The 15,680-nt window shown below is 50.7% G+C and overlaps 1 protein-coding gene across 1 annotated transcript; it reads right to left on the bottom strand.

Moving 5' to 3' along the window:
• Positions 1-3,073: 3,073 nt before the first annotated feature.
• Asprv1 (aspartic peptidase retroviral like 1) lies at positions 3,074-4,752 on the bottom strand. The gene has a single exon (XM_013074004.3). It carries the CDS (start codon positions 4,509-4,511, stop codon positions 3,738-3,740), a length of 774 nt encoding a protein of 257 aa, XP_012929458.2. The 5' UTR covers positions 4,512-4,752; the 3' UTR covers positions 3,074-3,737.
• Positions 4,753-15,680: the final 10,928 nt, after the last annotated feature.

Genomic DNA, 15,680 nt, shown 5'->3' with positions numbered 1-15,680 from the left:
AAACAAAGACAGATTGAGGAACTGTTCAGATGAAAGGAGACCATAGTTGTCTTTGACAACTTAATGCAATGGGTAGCTGAGTTGGACCTGGGACTAGAAAATAATTTTTTTCTTTGGCTATAAAGATTTTTGGGATAATTGAGAAAATTTTAACAAGGTCTAAAGGTTAGATAACAGAAGCATTACATTAGTGTTGATTTCCTGATTTTGATCATTGTATTGTGGTTATACAAGAGAATGTTGGGGTGGGCGTGGTGTTGCACACCTGTAATCCCAGCACTAGGGAGCCTGAAGCAGGAGGATCACTGAGAGTTCGAGGCCAGCCTGCGCTACATAGTGACACCCTGTCTCCAAAAAAAAAAAGAGAGAGAGAATGTTGGGGCCTTTTGGAAACAAACATGAAGTAGGTAAGTGTGTATCATATTTGCAATTTTCAAATGGTTCATCTGTGTGTAGATGAAGAATAGGAATGAGAAAATGGTAAAGTTAATTGATAAAATATTAAAATTGGGGAAAACTGGGTGAAACAGAAATTTCTTGTTTCACTCTTGCAACTTTTCTGTAAGGCAGAAATTATTTCAAAACAAAAGTTTAAAAGTAAAACTTTTAGATAAAAACATGAATGATCAGTGTGTGGTGGTCATCATTAGGAAAGGAGTATGTCTTATGGGGTCAGGAGTTGCCACTGTATGCTCCAGGCTAGGGCTTTTGCCTACAGGAGAATTGCCCAGGGAGCTTGCTCAGTGCAGAGTCTTTGGCAAGTCCTGGTAGGGCCTGAGATTCTACATTTCTAGTGAGCTCTCAGGAGATGTTGAATCTCCCTGTCTGTTGGCCCTGGGTCACCGTGGATAGCCAGTCGGTAGTCACCACTTCAGCTCAGACCAGGCGTCCCTGACCCTGGCTACATGTTGGGACTCTGAGGAGCTGACTTGTAATTGATCTTCCTATGTGATCCTTATGTGCTGCTAGGATTAAATCTTTACCTCGGTCTTTACCTTGTGTCCTTCTTTCCATCTTCTCAAATTCAAACCCTACCTCTGAACACTGCCTTAGATTCCAGGCTGGATTCTTTGCAGCTGCTTTACTCCATTGAGCCTTCTGCCCTTTCACCTTTCAGATACCCACCCACTGGAAGTCCAGTGCAAGCCCCTCTCCCAAGCACCAGGCTCTCTGTGGTGTGGAAGAAACCTTTTCCTGGCTTCTCTCCTGGGCTCTCTCTCTTCTGACACTGGGCTCCCAGGAGAGCAGCAGCTCACACTGGCGCACATGTTTGCATTAGTAATCACTCTCACGCCCACAGGGCACCTGCCTTGTCTCCCTTGGTTCTCCTAGTCAGAAGCACCACATGGGGCCATTCTGCAGATGTCACAGATCCTTCTCTGGCTGGGCCCACTCAGGTACCTGTTCGTCTAGGAGAGGTAGCTGGCTGAGAGTCGGCTGGCTCACACAGTTTCTCCTCACTTGGAAGCTGGGCAGAGGAGTGTCTTTGGCCCAGACAGCCACTGGAGCTTACCCAGGACGGGGCTCGGCCCCCTGCTGTGTGTGGGGAGGGCAGGGGCAGCTTGGGTATTGCCCTGGAATTCTAGCATAGCTGCCCAATTCCCCAGTCCCCTCCACTCCCCATCCACTCACTTTCCACCTGCCTTCCTTCAGCCCAGCATATATTTAGGATCCAAAAGACCTAGAGGAAAATAGGTCACAGGGAGTTGCCACCTGGGACGTACCCTCAAGAGAGGGCTTGGCCCAGGAGAGCAGCAGTATTTGTGAGGCCAGCAGAAGGAGAGATTGGAAAATGAGTTTGAGAAGGGGGACGCAGGACTTGGGGTGGGGCACAAGAAGACCCTCTGTTCTCCAGGCTCCACTTTGCTGGCCAGAGATCCCCTTCTGATCCCACGCCAGCCTTTCACCCATGTGCTCCAGGGATGATGAGCTAATTCCAGTTCAGGGACTTGGCTGCCCAGGGACAGGGCAGGAGAACCATTTCTGGGATCTGAGAGAGAGAGGGGTCCAGGAGGGCAGCATTTCTGGCTTGAGCAACCTCAGAGGTCCAGGGACTCCTGGAATAAGGCTCTCCTTCACCTCCTGCCTGATGCCCAGGCTGCCTGTGTCTGCCTGGGAGGGGGCCAGTGAATCAAGGACAGGCCCATTCTGCCCCGAAGAAGGGAAACTGGCCCTTCACACGTCCCATCAAGAGGCCTCAAAGCTCCGTGCCCCAACTCTCTGCAGGTCCCCGCAGAGAGGTTCCTGTCTTCCTGGGCCCGAGGTCAAGTTGGAGTGTGTAGCCATCCTTCTGAGGACCAGCGACCCTGTGCACTTGGAGGGGGCTGCCCAAGGTTTGGAACAAATGTGCTCCTCTCTGGAGAGCTCTGTCCATGCAGCTTCTCCTTGGGCTTGAGGAGTTTCCAGGTTCTCAGCCCTGCTGAATTCCAAGGAAGAGGCAGGGACTTGGAAGCAAGTGTGAGATGGGCCCCTAGAGCTGTGAACATTCCTGGACCTAGGAATGCCCTCCCCCTCATCCAGCCCCCCTAGTTTTGGGCCCCATTCCAAGTCCCCCCAGGAAGAAGCTGCGGTCCTGTAGCCAGAGCTTCCTCCAGCTGCCCCAGCCCCCCACTGCCACCTCCTCCTCTGTCCCCCGAACTCCTTGGGCCACCTCACACAAGTCCACACTTGTCTCCCAGCCATGGTTTTTGGATCCCAGAGCAGCTGTAGGAACCTACTTGCCTGCCAGATTCTTTTCCATTCCTTGACAATACCCAAATTTCTCAATCCCCGATCTGGAGAATAGCCTTAGGACTACTTTTGGTAAAAGGGGCAATTTGGATGCTAAACTATTCTAGATTGAAATAATTAGAGGAATTGTGACTAGATTAGAAATGATAAGAGGAATTGTAAAGGGATTAAATGAATCAAAATATTTTAAGCTGAGACTGTTTTAGAAAATCTAAAACATATAGTCGCCGTACATATCCTTTTATGTCTCCCAGCCAAGCACCCAGTAAATACTTGAGTCTTCCTTGGCTTTGACATCTACTCTCTGTCTTCTCCACCCTCTCACATGCATTCCATTCATCTCCAATCAGCACATTACATGATTTTTCCATGAACCGATATTTATTGGTTTAAAAGTAATTGAATTATTGGCACAATAATTTCAATGGTTTTCAGAGCAAATGACAGAAGGAAACACATCACTACGTAAGTGGGAAGACTGGCCAGGATGGCATCCCAGAGCTGCTGCCACCCTCGCAGGAGAGCAGGGCCTGGCTCTCAAAGCTGTAGCTATGATCCAGCCCAGCTGGACCTGAAGGTGACACAGCCATCGCTTCTCGGCCTTTTGGCTAAGATCAAGTGAAGGTGACACAGCCACACCTCAAGGTATCAGAAAGGGTCCCCCGATCCCCTCTCACAGACAGACCTTCCTAGCCTCCTTGGAAGCTTCTTCCAGTCTTCAAGTTGTTGCCACCAACAGTGGCTTGAAGACCGTGGGGACCCCCCACCCCCCATTGTCCCACACCGCCCCCCACCCCTGTCTAAGCACGCCAGCCTGCTCTCTCTCCCTGAGCCACTTCCACAAAGCCTCCCCCACCAGGGACACACCAAGGCCCCTGTAGAGGGAGGGGAGCGGCAAGCAAGAGCTGGATTTAGAGATGGACCAAATCCAGCAACTTCCCTGATGTTATGTGCTCCCCACATTCATAGGTCTTCCAGCCAATACGGGGGGAGGAAAAGGGGGCTTCTTAATAGGAGAGCTGCTGCCGCCCCTCCTCTGTGGGCTCCTCCTCGATGAGCTCCAGGTCGAACTCATCTTCCAGGGAACCCCCGACTGGCAGGAGGCGGAACTTCTTCCCTTTCAGGGTGCAGGTGCGGTGCTCGAAGTCCAGCACGGCGTTGTGGTCCTGCAGCACGTCGGTGCCGATGATGGCTTCTTCAGCACTCGCGTTGGCCACCAGGAACTCGGCCTTCAGCTTCAGCTTGCCCAGGGACACCACTGTATCCCAGACGCCCAGGATTTTCATTTCGGCTCCATTGGCCACTTTCACCACATTCTCAAAGGGCCGCAGGGTATCCAGATCACCATCAGTGACCTCCTCCCACAAGCTCGGGTGGACCACAGAGACCTGGGCCCCGGAGTCCACCAGGAACCTCACGGGCACTTTGCCGATCTTCCCTTTGAGGTAGTAGCCCTTACCCATGCTGTTGGCAAACATGATCTCTTTAGGCCGGCTTCGTGCAGCCCCAGGCTCCCCGAAAGCCCTCAGGAGGGCCTCCTTCACAGTCCCATAGTCCCCCTGGTCCTGGACACTGAGTCGGTTGTAGACCTCTAGAGCATCTCCTTTGAGTGACTCTTTGAGGAACCTAAGCTTGGTAGCATGGTCCCAGTGGTTGAGGTCATCAATGACCTCAAAGCGGTGCAGCCAAAGGCTGGGAGCCACATTGGCCCCATCGAAAGACTCGGAGACGAAGGCACGGTCCCTGCGGCCCTCCTGGCTCCTGGCTCCACTTGCAGCCATCGCTCTGCTCACCTCGGGAAGATCAGCAGCAACCCAAGCCAAGTAGAGAAAGCCGCAGAGCAGTGTTGGCGAAATCACGCTGGAGAACAAGGCCTCTCTAAGCAGGGTGCTGTTTACTTACCCAGCCTGGGCAAGCAGAAGGGAGCAGGTGAGCGTTGTGGTGCTGACGGCTGGGCACAGAGGCAGGAGGCTATGTGGCCAGTGCAGTCTGCAGAGCCTTTTTGATGCCTAGTTGGGCCCCCAGGGCTACTCAGTCCCCTTTGTTCTGGAAGCTCCACCCCTGCCCGCCCCGCCCCCCTGCCAGCATCCTGCCTGACTAGCAGGATGGGTGCCTCACCCTTCTGCCTCTGTTCGCAGACTGACACAGGCCGGCCCACGTTGAGAGAATGACCAGTCTCAGTGGGGGAAGGGGCTACCCAGGTACCCAGCCTGAGTCCAGGATAACCCAGATGAGAACACAGAAGGTGTTATGACATTCAGGTGTTTATCATCTGCCGAGGAAGGAAAGGGGAGGCTTGGACCACATTCCCATCAGCTTTAGGCTGGGGAAGCCCCTTTGGCCTGGGACTGACCTCCTGAGTGGCCAAAGGGAAGGAGCCTGTACTTACTGAGCTCCAGCATGTGCCAGGCACTGAGTCGGGGTCTCTCCACATTCTAACTAAGTGTGGGTCCTATGAGATTCACTGGAGGAAAGACAGAAGAGGGTCTCAGAATTGAAAATGCACAGAAATAATTTGTGAGTCACACACACACACACACACACACACACAGTCTTTTTATATGAACTCATTTGCTTCTATCATTTTCCTTCATGGTCAATCCTAATTCAAAGTCAGCCTTTTTTTCTTTTTTTTGGTACTGGGGATTGAACTTGGGTCCTTGTGCCTGAGCAGCAGGAGGCGAAACCACTAAGCTAAATCCCCTGCCTCAAAGTCAGCCTTTTTGAGGCTAGGCCTTGGCCTATGGGCTCTCTTGTAGACTGACATGGACAGGCTGGCATGGACCTTGAACTCCGGGGAGTGAACATTGGAGTCCAGGATCTGACTCCAGGAAGGCCCAGTGCTCAATGCATGTGTTGTCTCCTCCCTGCCAGCCTCTCCATTTTCTAGGCAGCCTTCCAAAACCCCTTTCCGAAGCACTGCAGCCATCCCCACCCCAGGCTGATTACTTATGGAAGGAGCAACCTAGGAATCTCACTCTCTTTTTGTTCACTGTGTGGTGGTACCACTCCTGAGGGAGGACATAGAAGGCTTGGCTGGAGGAGGCTCTGTGTGACCGTCTACGTGGTGGCAGAAGACAGTCCATCTGTGCCACTGTTGCCCACAAAGCACTTCCGTGTGCCCAAGGGCTGGAGGCCTGAGTTGGGCCTGTGCCGGGAGATTGGGGCTGCCATAGGCACCCACTTTTATGATGCTGTCCATATGCCAGCTCCTCCATGGACCCTTCGACCTTGGCCCTAGCATGCTTAGACATTTCTGATGTTTGTGTGTCACAGTGTGCTCTGATGATTTGTTCACAAGTCTGTCTTGGGACAAATCAGCCTGGGGTCACAAACTTGGCATTTGTGATTGTCTCTGGCCCTCATAGAAACTTTCTCTGGGATTCAGGAGGTACCCTCTGCTGGGCACCAGGCCTGGTTGTGTGCTATCACCAAACAGGCGGGATTAAGAAGGGCCAAAGAGGAAGGTTTGGTGGCACACCTGTGACTCTAAGGTTGTTTTTCCTGGCTGACACCCTGTCCCTCTCTAGCTCTTTATGCTGTTCATCACCCAGTGCCTAGCTGAATCCCAGAAGTACCTGCCCCCCGTCCTGCCTCTGGATGACCCCAAGGCCACCAAACCACATTACAAAGTCCTCAGTCCCCACTCCTCTCTCTACCTCCTTCCACCTGACACAGTGAGCCAGCAGAGAAGCAGTCGGGTCAACACCTCTCATCAGAGCTGCCTGGCTAAGGTGGGGCCTTGGTGGCATTCCAGGATCCAGGGGAGAGGGAAATAGAGTCACGTGGAAGGTGACATGAATAGGTGGGTGTCCGAGAAGATGGCACAAGGAAAAACCTGCATCTAGAAAAATGACCCAGCCACCTGCAAGACCAGAAAGCCCCTTCTGCAAGTGGACTTTGAGGGATGCTCTGGAAGGCCTTGCATGGGCGTGATTCCTCTGCCCAGAGATCTGACTCTGTGCTTCCTGGCTCCTATCACCTTGCATACCTGCTCCCGGTAGTGGGGATGAGTGCAGAGACTAGCATGTGACTAGGGAGGAGAGAGAAAGCAGGGCTTGTCAGCTGATGCACGGACTGCCAGATTGTTCCAAACTGATTCTTCAAACTATAGGTGCTTTGCTGATTGAAATCAGAGCTCCCCATTGCCCTTAGACTAGAGATAGGTGTCCCCCGGAATTTCATTTGCTTGGGTTTGGAGTTCTCTTTGGCAAAGTTATTCCACATTCTTCCCCTCAAGGAGGATAGTGACAACCCGTGAGGCAGACCAGTCCTTACTCCAGGAGCCTGAGCACAGGAGCACATGTGGCTCACCTTTGGCCCCAAACCATCCAGTGGCTAGATGAGGGCCTTTTTTTTTTTTTTTTGGTACAGGAGATTGAACTTGGATCCTTGCGCTTGCACAGCAGGCGGCGAAACCACTGAGCTAAATCCCCTGCGATGAGAGCCTTTTTAAAAGAAGACCGGGAAGTGGAATACCAGGGTAGGAGGGCAGACTCGAGGTTCTGAGGCTGTGCTGTTGATGACCTCTGATGAGCACAGTTAAGCAAGAGCTGATTATCAAATACTCAGGAGTTTTTTTAACCAATTGCTAAGCCAATTGGTAGCCTGAAATTGGACTCAGTGAAACTCTGCACCACGGACATTGACAAATCAGTTTTTGTTTTTTTCTGGAAAGCCAGTTTATCACAGCATTGGATCTGCCCCCCACCCCGGCCAGTGATTAATAAGTTTATACCAGTCTCAACTGCCTGGACCCAAGTGACCTGCCAAATTGGGGAACTGGAACCTACCTGGTCCCTACACTTCCCCACAGTCTGTGACTCGGGGCAGGTGACTCCATAGGGAGGCCTCCCGGGCTGCATCTGTTCATACTGCTCCCACACACACCGCTCTGTCTACGTGGAAGGGGTCAGGGTCCAGCCTTTGGCTAGGCTTAGGGGCCCATCTCTGGCTAGGACCAGGAACATGGTAAAGGTAAGTTCGAAGGATCCCTTTGTCCTTGGAAGGTGCCATACTTGGAACACTCTGAAGTACTCAGAGACCTTGGAATGGCTATGCTAATGGTGCACTGATGAGCTAAACCAGGTGAGGCAGGCCAGGGGCCACTACCTCCTCCCAGAACCTGGGTCATGGGACCTAATTATTGACAGGTATAGGCATTGGGTGGAACACCCTCATTATCACCCTTTAGATCTCCTGCTGTGCTCTAGAGCAGGCACATTGAATTTAACCTGAGAGGAGGCAAATCAGGACAATAAACAGGAAGGATTTAGGAGATCCCCACCCTTCACACCCCCTGGAGGAGGTTTCCAGGCGGTAGGCTCCTCCTGCCCCATTCTGCTTCAGCTCCTTGGTTCTTCTTTGCATTTCTACTCCTTCCGGAGAGTTGGGCAAATTGGGAGAAGCCCAGGGCAAGGCCCCTAAGGTACCCTGAGAATAGAATACTTGGTGAGCAGTGGAGACACCTAGTCCACTTTTGTGGTTCCTGCTGCCTGACCACTTGTGGGGAACACAGTGGGGAGCCTGAAGTCTTCAAAGTCCTGGGAGATGGAGGCCAGGGCCCCACTCTGCAGGGTGGGGAGTCACCGGTGGGCTGGGAGGGGACTTGACCTTCTGAGGACACCTGGCCTTCTAAGTGACATATTGTGAATTTTGGTTCCCCTTCTGAGCCCTGCTTGGAACAAGAAGAGGCTCAGGAAAGGTGGGACAAGCCTTGGCAATGTGCAGGTTCCCTGTAGCTCCTGCCCGGACTGACCCTGGCCACCTCGTACTACTGAGGCCAAGGTCACCCTGGGCAGCTGGCTGGGGAGAGCAAAAGGGACTCAGCTTTCCAAGACACCAAAGATGGTTGAAGGGAGACAAGGAGGTACACTTTCTCCAACAGGGACCAGACTCATGGGTGTGTGACTTGGTCTGTACTCAGAAAGGGTCTGAGCTTGGTTGGCTGCTGTGATGTTGCTGTCTTGAGATTTGGGCCCACACTGCAGCCTTTGCACTAGGCTCTGGAAATTATATAGCTGTTTTGTTCTTCAATAAGTTTAGAGGTGGCACAATCCTGTAATCTCAGCATTCCGGAGACTAAGGCGGGAGGATCACCGAGAGTTCAAGGCCAGCCTAGGCCACATAGTGAAACCCTGTTTCCAAAAAAAATTTTTTTTAGTTAAAAAAAAAAAACAAGTCTAATGGTGGAGACTTCTCTTTAAACACACATACAGACAGACACACACGGACACACACGGACACACACAGACACATCTTACCACACACTACACATACAGAAACACCCCACACATTAGACACACATCCTGTGCGCACACACACACCATACACACGGGCACACCATTGTTCTTGGATCAAAACGGTTAAGAAATTGTGTAACTTGACTGTAGAGTTTGGCTTCCACCTTTTGCTTCACATATGTATTAGCACACACATTTACATCAAGTATTAAAATCCTATTTATTGGAGGCACCTGCTGTTTATTAGCCTCTGGGCACACTTGCTGCTTCAGAAAACTGGGCAGGTCCCCATCACCACATCTTACAAGCTAATGAAAACAGGATACAGATGTTTAACACCACGTTTTAAAGAGTTGAAGAGCAATGTGCACATGAAGGCTGACCCACTTACAGCAGGCCCCAGTCACCCCACGCCACTTTGAAAGGAGCCGGCTTTGAAGTGGGTCATCCTGCCTTCTGCTCTTTCCCACCTGTGAGGACAGAAGGGCCTCGGTTTTTCCCTCTCCTGGGCACTCACCACCCAGAGCTAGGGCCCCAGCCCAGCCCATCTAGAGGCCTGGCCAGTGCTGGCATGAGTTTGCGTGGTAGGGATGGGAGCACTGGGCCCTGCTGCTCTCTGCTTCCAGCACTTGCTTTAGGAGGCTTCAAGCTGAAAAAAACAAAAAGGTGAATTCGGCTCACAAGTCTGGTTAGGGATCCAGGTGAGCCACGACCACAGCAAGGTATATTGGGAAATCCATGGTACCCAAAGTTCCCTTAGTCCCTGACCACAGACCCTCAGTCTAGTAGTGTCCACCGTTACCACCTGGACCTGGAACACTTGGCGCTCACATATAGTCATGGCCAAAGGCGTCTGGGTAGGGCAGCTCTTCCTCGCTGTCCTCTTCTCAAGCCCTGCCAGACTTCTTACCAATATGGATGTTCCTCCCCCAGCCCTCACCAAACAGGCCAGTGTCACTGCTGAGGACAGAGTGCTCCTGCCTGCAGGTCCCTTCATCCATTCTCTGCTGTCCCCATTCAGCCCACCCTCCCCTCTTCCTTTTCTGCCTAGCTTAGGGGCCCTCCACCGGAGTAGCCGGGCCAAGTCTACCAGCAATCTAAGACATCGACAGGAAGCCAGATGCTTGGTGTAAGTCATGACCCTGCAGGTGCTGGAGGATGTAGGGAATAAGGATTCAGTGCTCAGTGCCATCAAAAGCTCTCAGGTCCCAGGTGAGGACCATGACCAACCAAGAGTCAGCTGGTTGCTGACTAACTGCTAAAAAACTAGTTAGCCACACTAGTTCACCCCTGTGTTATCTCTCAATCAAATATGAAGATTACTAAGGTATCCTGAAGGCCTAACCAGTCCCATCCTCACAGCCCAGCCCTCTGAATCAGGTTCCCGCCTTTGGCTCAGCTCCTGGCACCCTCCCCGAACCTGCTCCGGAACCTGTTGCCTTCTTTGGGGCCACAGAGTCCCTGGAGTTCTGCCTGGAGAGCCAGGGGCTCTAAGGAAAGACCCCAAGCAGAGCCCCTTCCATTCAACTGAAGTTGGGAGAGGGACTCGTAAGACAGGTCCAGACAGTTTTGAGGACATTGAAGCACTTTTCACAAACACTCCTGCAATTTATGAAATATTCAAGTAATCAAAATCCAGACTGAGTAATCTCCAGATACAAGTGGGCTTTTAATGACACCAGAAAACTTGGCTGTGAGCTAGCCACATAGAAGACTTTTGTCCAACTTAAAACACCTCAAAGGCAGCTTTGAACTGAACCTGAAATAGTTTTAATTGCTGTTAATGATACCCAGTATTGTAAGCAATGAAAACATACAAAGTCGCCCTAGCCCAGGGAACTGCTTCTTTTGAATACATTGCCAATTTAGCTTTGCTCCTAGTATCTAGAAACTGCAGGTAGCAGAAAGTGGAAATCTTCCCTCTGGTTTGTCAAAATGATCCCTCTCCTTTACCATCCAGAAGAAGTGCAAGAGGCAGGAAAGGGAAAGATGAAAAAGCAGCAGAACCCCAACACGGATGGAAGTCTCCATGTTATTAGTAGCAGCATTCACAAATGTTTATTGAGTGTCTACTATGTTCCAGACACCATGCTGGTGGCTGTAAATTAGATTAAGGCAGACAAAGAATCTGTGCTATAGACAGAGATGAACAATGCCAAATACTAGGTTGATTCAATTCCACACATATTTAGGGAGGCCAAGCCAGCCTCCTTCTGAGAGATGAATCAGATCTGCGGCCTCCCTCACAGTGCACCATGGGGAGACGGACTTGAATCCAGGTGCTCAGGATCCTGAGCCATGGGGGTGAGAGGGTAGCCATGCCAGCTGGGAGACTGCGTCAAAGGATGGTGGCTCAGGGAGCCTTGGGCAACTTCTCCCTCCCCAGAAAATTGACCACCATCACCAAAGAACAACAAAATTAAAGGAAATAGTGAAACAGGGAATGAGGACATTCAGAAAACAAAAACTTGGATTAATTTGAGTTGCTCCCAACAGGCTACCTAGGGAGGACTTTGGGAATTAAGACCCGGGACTCTCAGTACATGTGAATGCCAGACAGGAAGGCTTTGGGGATGGGGTTAGTCTCTGGGTAGGTAGTCCAGTGACAATTATGTATATAAACATAGAAAAAAGACCAGAAAGAAGTACATCTAAAGAATGACAAGTTATGTGGGGGTGTTAGGGTCATGAATGATCTTGTTTTCTATGTACATTCTGTGAATCTGGTTTCTCTTTTTTGTTTTTCTAATATTGGATCATGATTCTCTGAGCTACATCCCCAGCCCTTTTATTTTATTTTATTTTTTATTTTAAGACAGGTCTCAATAAATTGCTAAATTGCCAGGGTTGGACTCAAACTTGTGATCCTGCTTCCTGGAGTGCTGGGATTACAGGTGTGTACCACCACATTCAGCTGTGAATCTGTTCTATAATAAGAAAAAGTTCTTTTAAAATAAAGAAACTTTTAAAAAGATAAATTTGCCCTAGCCTTTTCTGTGAGCTTAAAATTATTTCCAAATAAAAGTTTTTAAACAGAGAGTATATGGAGAATATCTATTCCTTTCACTCAATTTTTCTCTGAATCAAAAACTGCTCTAAAAAGTAAAGTCTGTTACGATTTTGAAAAAGTTTTGTAAAAGGGCACCTAAAGGGACAGCTATACAAAATAAAATTGGCAGTAATAATAACTGTTACAGCTAAACCATAGTTGGAGAGGGCCATTTGAGTTTCCCACTACTTTGGGGTGCGTTTGGACATTTTCCACGGTAAAAAGTGAACCCCAAGTAAACAGAGGTCTGGGCCAGCCCCTCCCCTGCTGGATCCACCTGGTTCTGGGGCTGCTCCCTTGGCAGAGTGCTTGTCATCCTGTCTCGAGTCACTGGGGACAGATGATCTCAGCTATGTCACAGTGTCCCTGCTCCAAGTGCAGATTCTGAGCTAAACCTGGCCTGTGCCTGCCACAGCCCTGGGCCCCCTCATTCACACTTTTGTCCCTTCTTCTCCTGAATTTCTAAATTCTCTGGTTCCTCTCCCTCATCCAAATTGGTGTGCTGGAGTCTCTGGCATCCTCAGAAGGAAACCTCAAATCCCTGTGGATGGTGAGTGCTTTTCTCCCTCTATCCCAGGCAGTTCTAGAAGGCTTGGGTCATGCTCATGGGGCCTCGTAGGGCCTGAAGTCCAGCTGCAACCCCTCCTGCCAAGCCCCCTTGCGGAGGTGAGGGGCTGAGCTGGGCTGGACACAGGGAGGGACAACTTTCTCATTTGCATAAAGGCACCCCAAAGTCTCTGAGCCGCCCCACTTGCTCTCTGCCTCCCTCTGTGTCGCCCCATTCACCCACAAAGCCCCTGGCTTCTGTGGCCACCCTTATCCTCACTGAAGGCACCAGTGGCCTCCCAATGGTCACATTTTGTGACCTCTCCTGCCCTTGGGGAAGTGGATCTTCTGAAGCATTTGCCTGTTACTTCTCCTCTCAGGTCTCTGCCCCACTGGTTTCTTTTTCTCTTTTAGCGGGGAGGTTAGCCCTATGCAGTCCATGATGTCCTTGAACTTGTGACCCTCCTGCCTCAGCCTCCTAAACGCTGGGATTACAGGTGCAGCTAGCCCCAGCGGTTTCTTGCCCCAGGCTTGTGGGTCTTCTGCCTCTCAGACACTCCCTGAAGGCTCTCCTGGGCTCCTCCCCCTAGACACTGCTCTCTCTGGGTCTACACTGCTTCCTCTCATTCTACACACACACACACACACACACACACACACACACACACACACGCTGCCAGGGCTGGGGACTCCACAGACGGCCTCTGGGGCCAGCTGCCCCCTGACGTGTCCACCTAGAAGTGCCACTTTCAGCAATAAACACGCTGTCTTGCCAATACCCTCGGCCTGTTGTATTCTCCAGCCGGTTTGCTGAGTCAGAAACACAGGGGTCCTCCTTCCCTCCTCCTCGGATCCTGGCTGAGCCCATGCGCCGTGGGCCCTTTCTCCTGAGCCTCCGTCCATCCTCCTCCATCCAGCCTCCTGGCCTCCAGCCTCAGTGCAATCTTCCTTAGGACTCCCTGCCGGCCAGCCCCCTCCCCTCACCTGCCCTCCTCGAGCTTCAGGAGTCCTCCCAAGACCATCTCTACACTGCCTCATGGTGCCTCAGTCCAAAACAAAATCTCCACTCCACAGTGCACGCAGGCCTCTCCGCTTCCCACTTCACCTGCACTAAATGGCTTGTAGTTCCCCAACAGGTTGGGCTTTCTGGGCCTTTTCAAAAGCCCCGTTCATAGCCCTGTTCTCTTGTGCTTCCCTCAGAAGTAAGCTGAGGCTTTGCCATCTCCGGGAAATCTCCCTTGATATCCCCAGCTCACTCTGGGGCTCCCTTCTCTAAGCTCCCAGCACAGGGACTGTTACTTCAGGCTGTCTACAGGCTCCAGGAGGCCAGGCTCAGACCTACTCAGAGTTGGAGCATGGACACGATTGAGGCAGGAAATTCATGGTGTTTCCGACCTCTGCTCTTCCATAAAGACGCCCTCCAACCCATGTCACCCTCGCTGTTTCCCTCTTTGGCCTTCCTTTTTGATTGCTCCTGCTTGGAGGGCTGTATCAGACCTGGCTTTGACTTCTTCACCTGTAAATTTCCACATCCAAATTTTTGTTATTGTAATCATAGAAAAATATTTTTCATCATAATTCAGTGCACAGACTTATTAAAATCTATGAAGTCGGCGGATGTGACACACACCTGTGATCCCAGTACTTGGGAGGCTCAGAAAGGAGGATCATGGCAAGTTCGAGGCAAGTCTGAGCTACATAGCAAACTCAAGGCCATCCTGAACTACATAGCAAAACCCTGTTTTAAAACAAAACAGAACACCAAAGTAATAGTAATAATAATAAAAATATACCAAATCTATATGTAGCTGAAACAATGAATTTACTACATGTAACATCCTCTGATACTCTGTTTTCTATTTGACTCTGCCTCTTTTAATCCTCATAATGACACACTAAATTAGTTTCCTAATCCCTAGTTGTTCCCCACCCACCATCTGTAACACTGCCCTGGCCCTTGGGGATTAGCACGGTTCCCATGGGGAACATGGCCTCCTGAGTATTCTAAGGAACTGGTTCAGTTTTGTAAATTTCCAGTCCACCATGTACTTTGTAAGAATGCAGTAGAATGAATTGTTGGAAAATAGAATAACAAAGGTATTTTTTAAAACTAAAGCCTAGCTGTTGTGGCAAATGCCAATAATTTCAGCACTCTGGGAAGCTGAGGCAGGAAGATTGCAAGTCGGAGCCCAACCTGGGCAGTTTAGCCAGTTAGCAAGACTCAGCATCAAAATAAAAAGCAAACAAAGCCCTGGGATAGGAAACAGGGAGATAGGTCTTCTGAAAAAGGAAGAGGACCAAGAAATGGAGGCAGGGGGACAGAGGGGAAGAAGACGAGAGAATTAAGATGTGTTCAGTCCATGTACCAACTCCTCATGATGAATATATCATTATGAACTGCAAACATGTACTGATAAAAATTTAAAAATTCTTTAAAGGAAAAAATGGTTTTCATTGTTTAAAAAGGGCTGGGGATGTAGCTCAATGTGAAGGCCTTGGGTTTGTTCCTCCTTACAAAAAAAAAAAAGCAAGCCTGATGTGAGAATTAGATTCACTGGGCATGGTAGGATGGTAGGGTGGTAAGGGTCTCCAGGGCCAGGAACCCCATGGGAGCAGAGATGTGGGGCACCCTCACCAGTCCTGGTGATGCTCTTAAGCCGGTGACCTCGGGTCACCCTGTCCTCCCGATCTCGGTCCTGAGCATTTGAACTGCACACTCTGAGGGCTCTGCTGAGCTGAGGTGTTCTGTGCAGTCTCTGCCTGGTCGACAGTGCCAGGCTGCCTGTGTTCACATCCTGACTCAGCCACATATGGTGGGGGCCTGGGGTGAAGGACATAAGTCTTCTAGGCCTGCTCCTGGATTGTCCTGGGAGATTAATAAAACAATTCCTCATGGAGCTCAGCCTACCCACTGCCGGGACCTGGCTGTGCTCTCCTCTCCCACTCTCCGGGTTTTGATTGTTGTCTCTGGGTTCCACACTGACAGCTTCAGCCAAAACCACCCTTTCCAGCTTCCAGCTTCCAGCTTCCCGGCTCCAGCGCTCAGAGTGGTTTGAGGAGAATGGGAGGACCCTCTGGCCTCTCCCACCCTTTCTCCAGGGGTCTCCACACCT

This window comes from Heterocephalus glaber, unplaced genomic scaffold (genome assembly GCF_053883595.1).
Source record: "Heterocephalus glaber isolate CG9 unplaced genomic scaffold, H.glaber_assembly_v1.0 deba00001456, whole genome shotgun sequence".
Classification (NCBI taxonomy): Eukaryota; Metazoa; Chordata; class Mammalia; order Rodentia; family Bathyergidae; genus Heterocephalus; species Heterocephalus glaber.
The sequence above is the reverse complement of the archived record's forward strand: the minus strand, read 5'-3'. Positions and strand labels throughout refer to the sequence as shown.

Bases quoted from the DNA above. Each gene is read 5' to 3' on its own strand.
- Asprv1 (XM_013074004.3), bottom strand. From the start codon at position 4,511: ATGGCTGCAAGTGGAGCCAGGAGCCAGGAGGGCCGCAGGGACCGTGCC.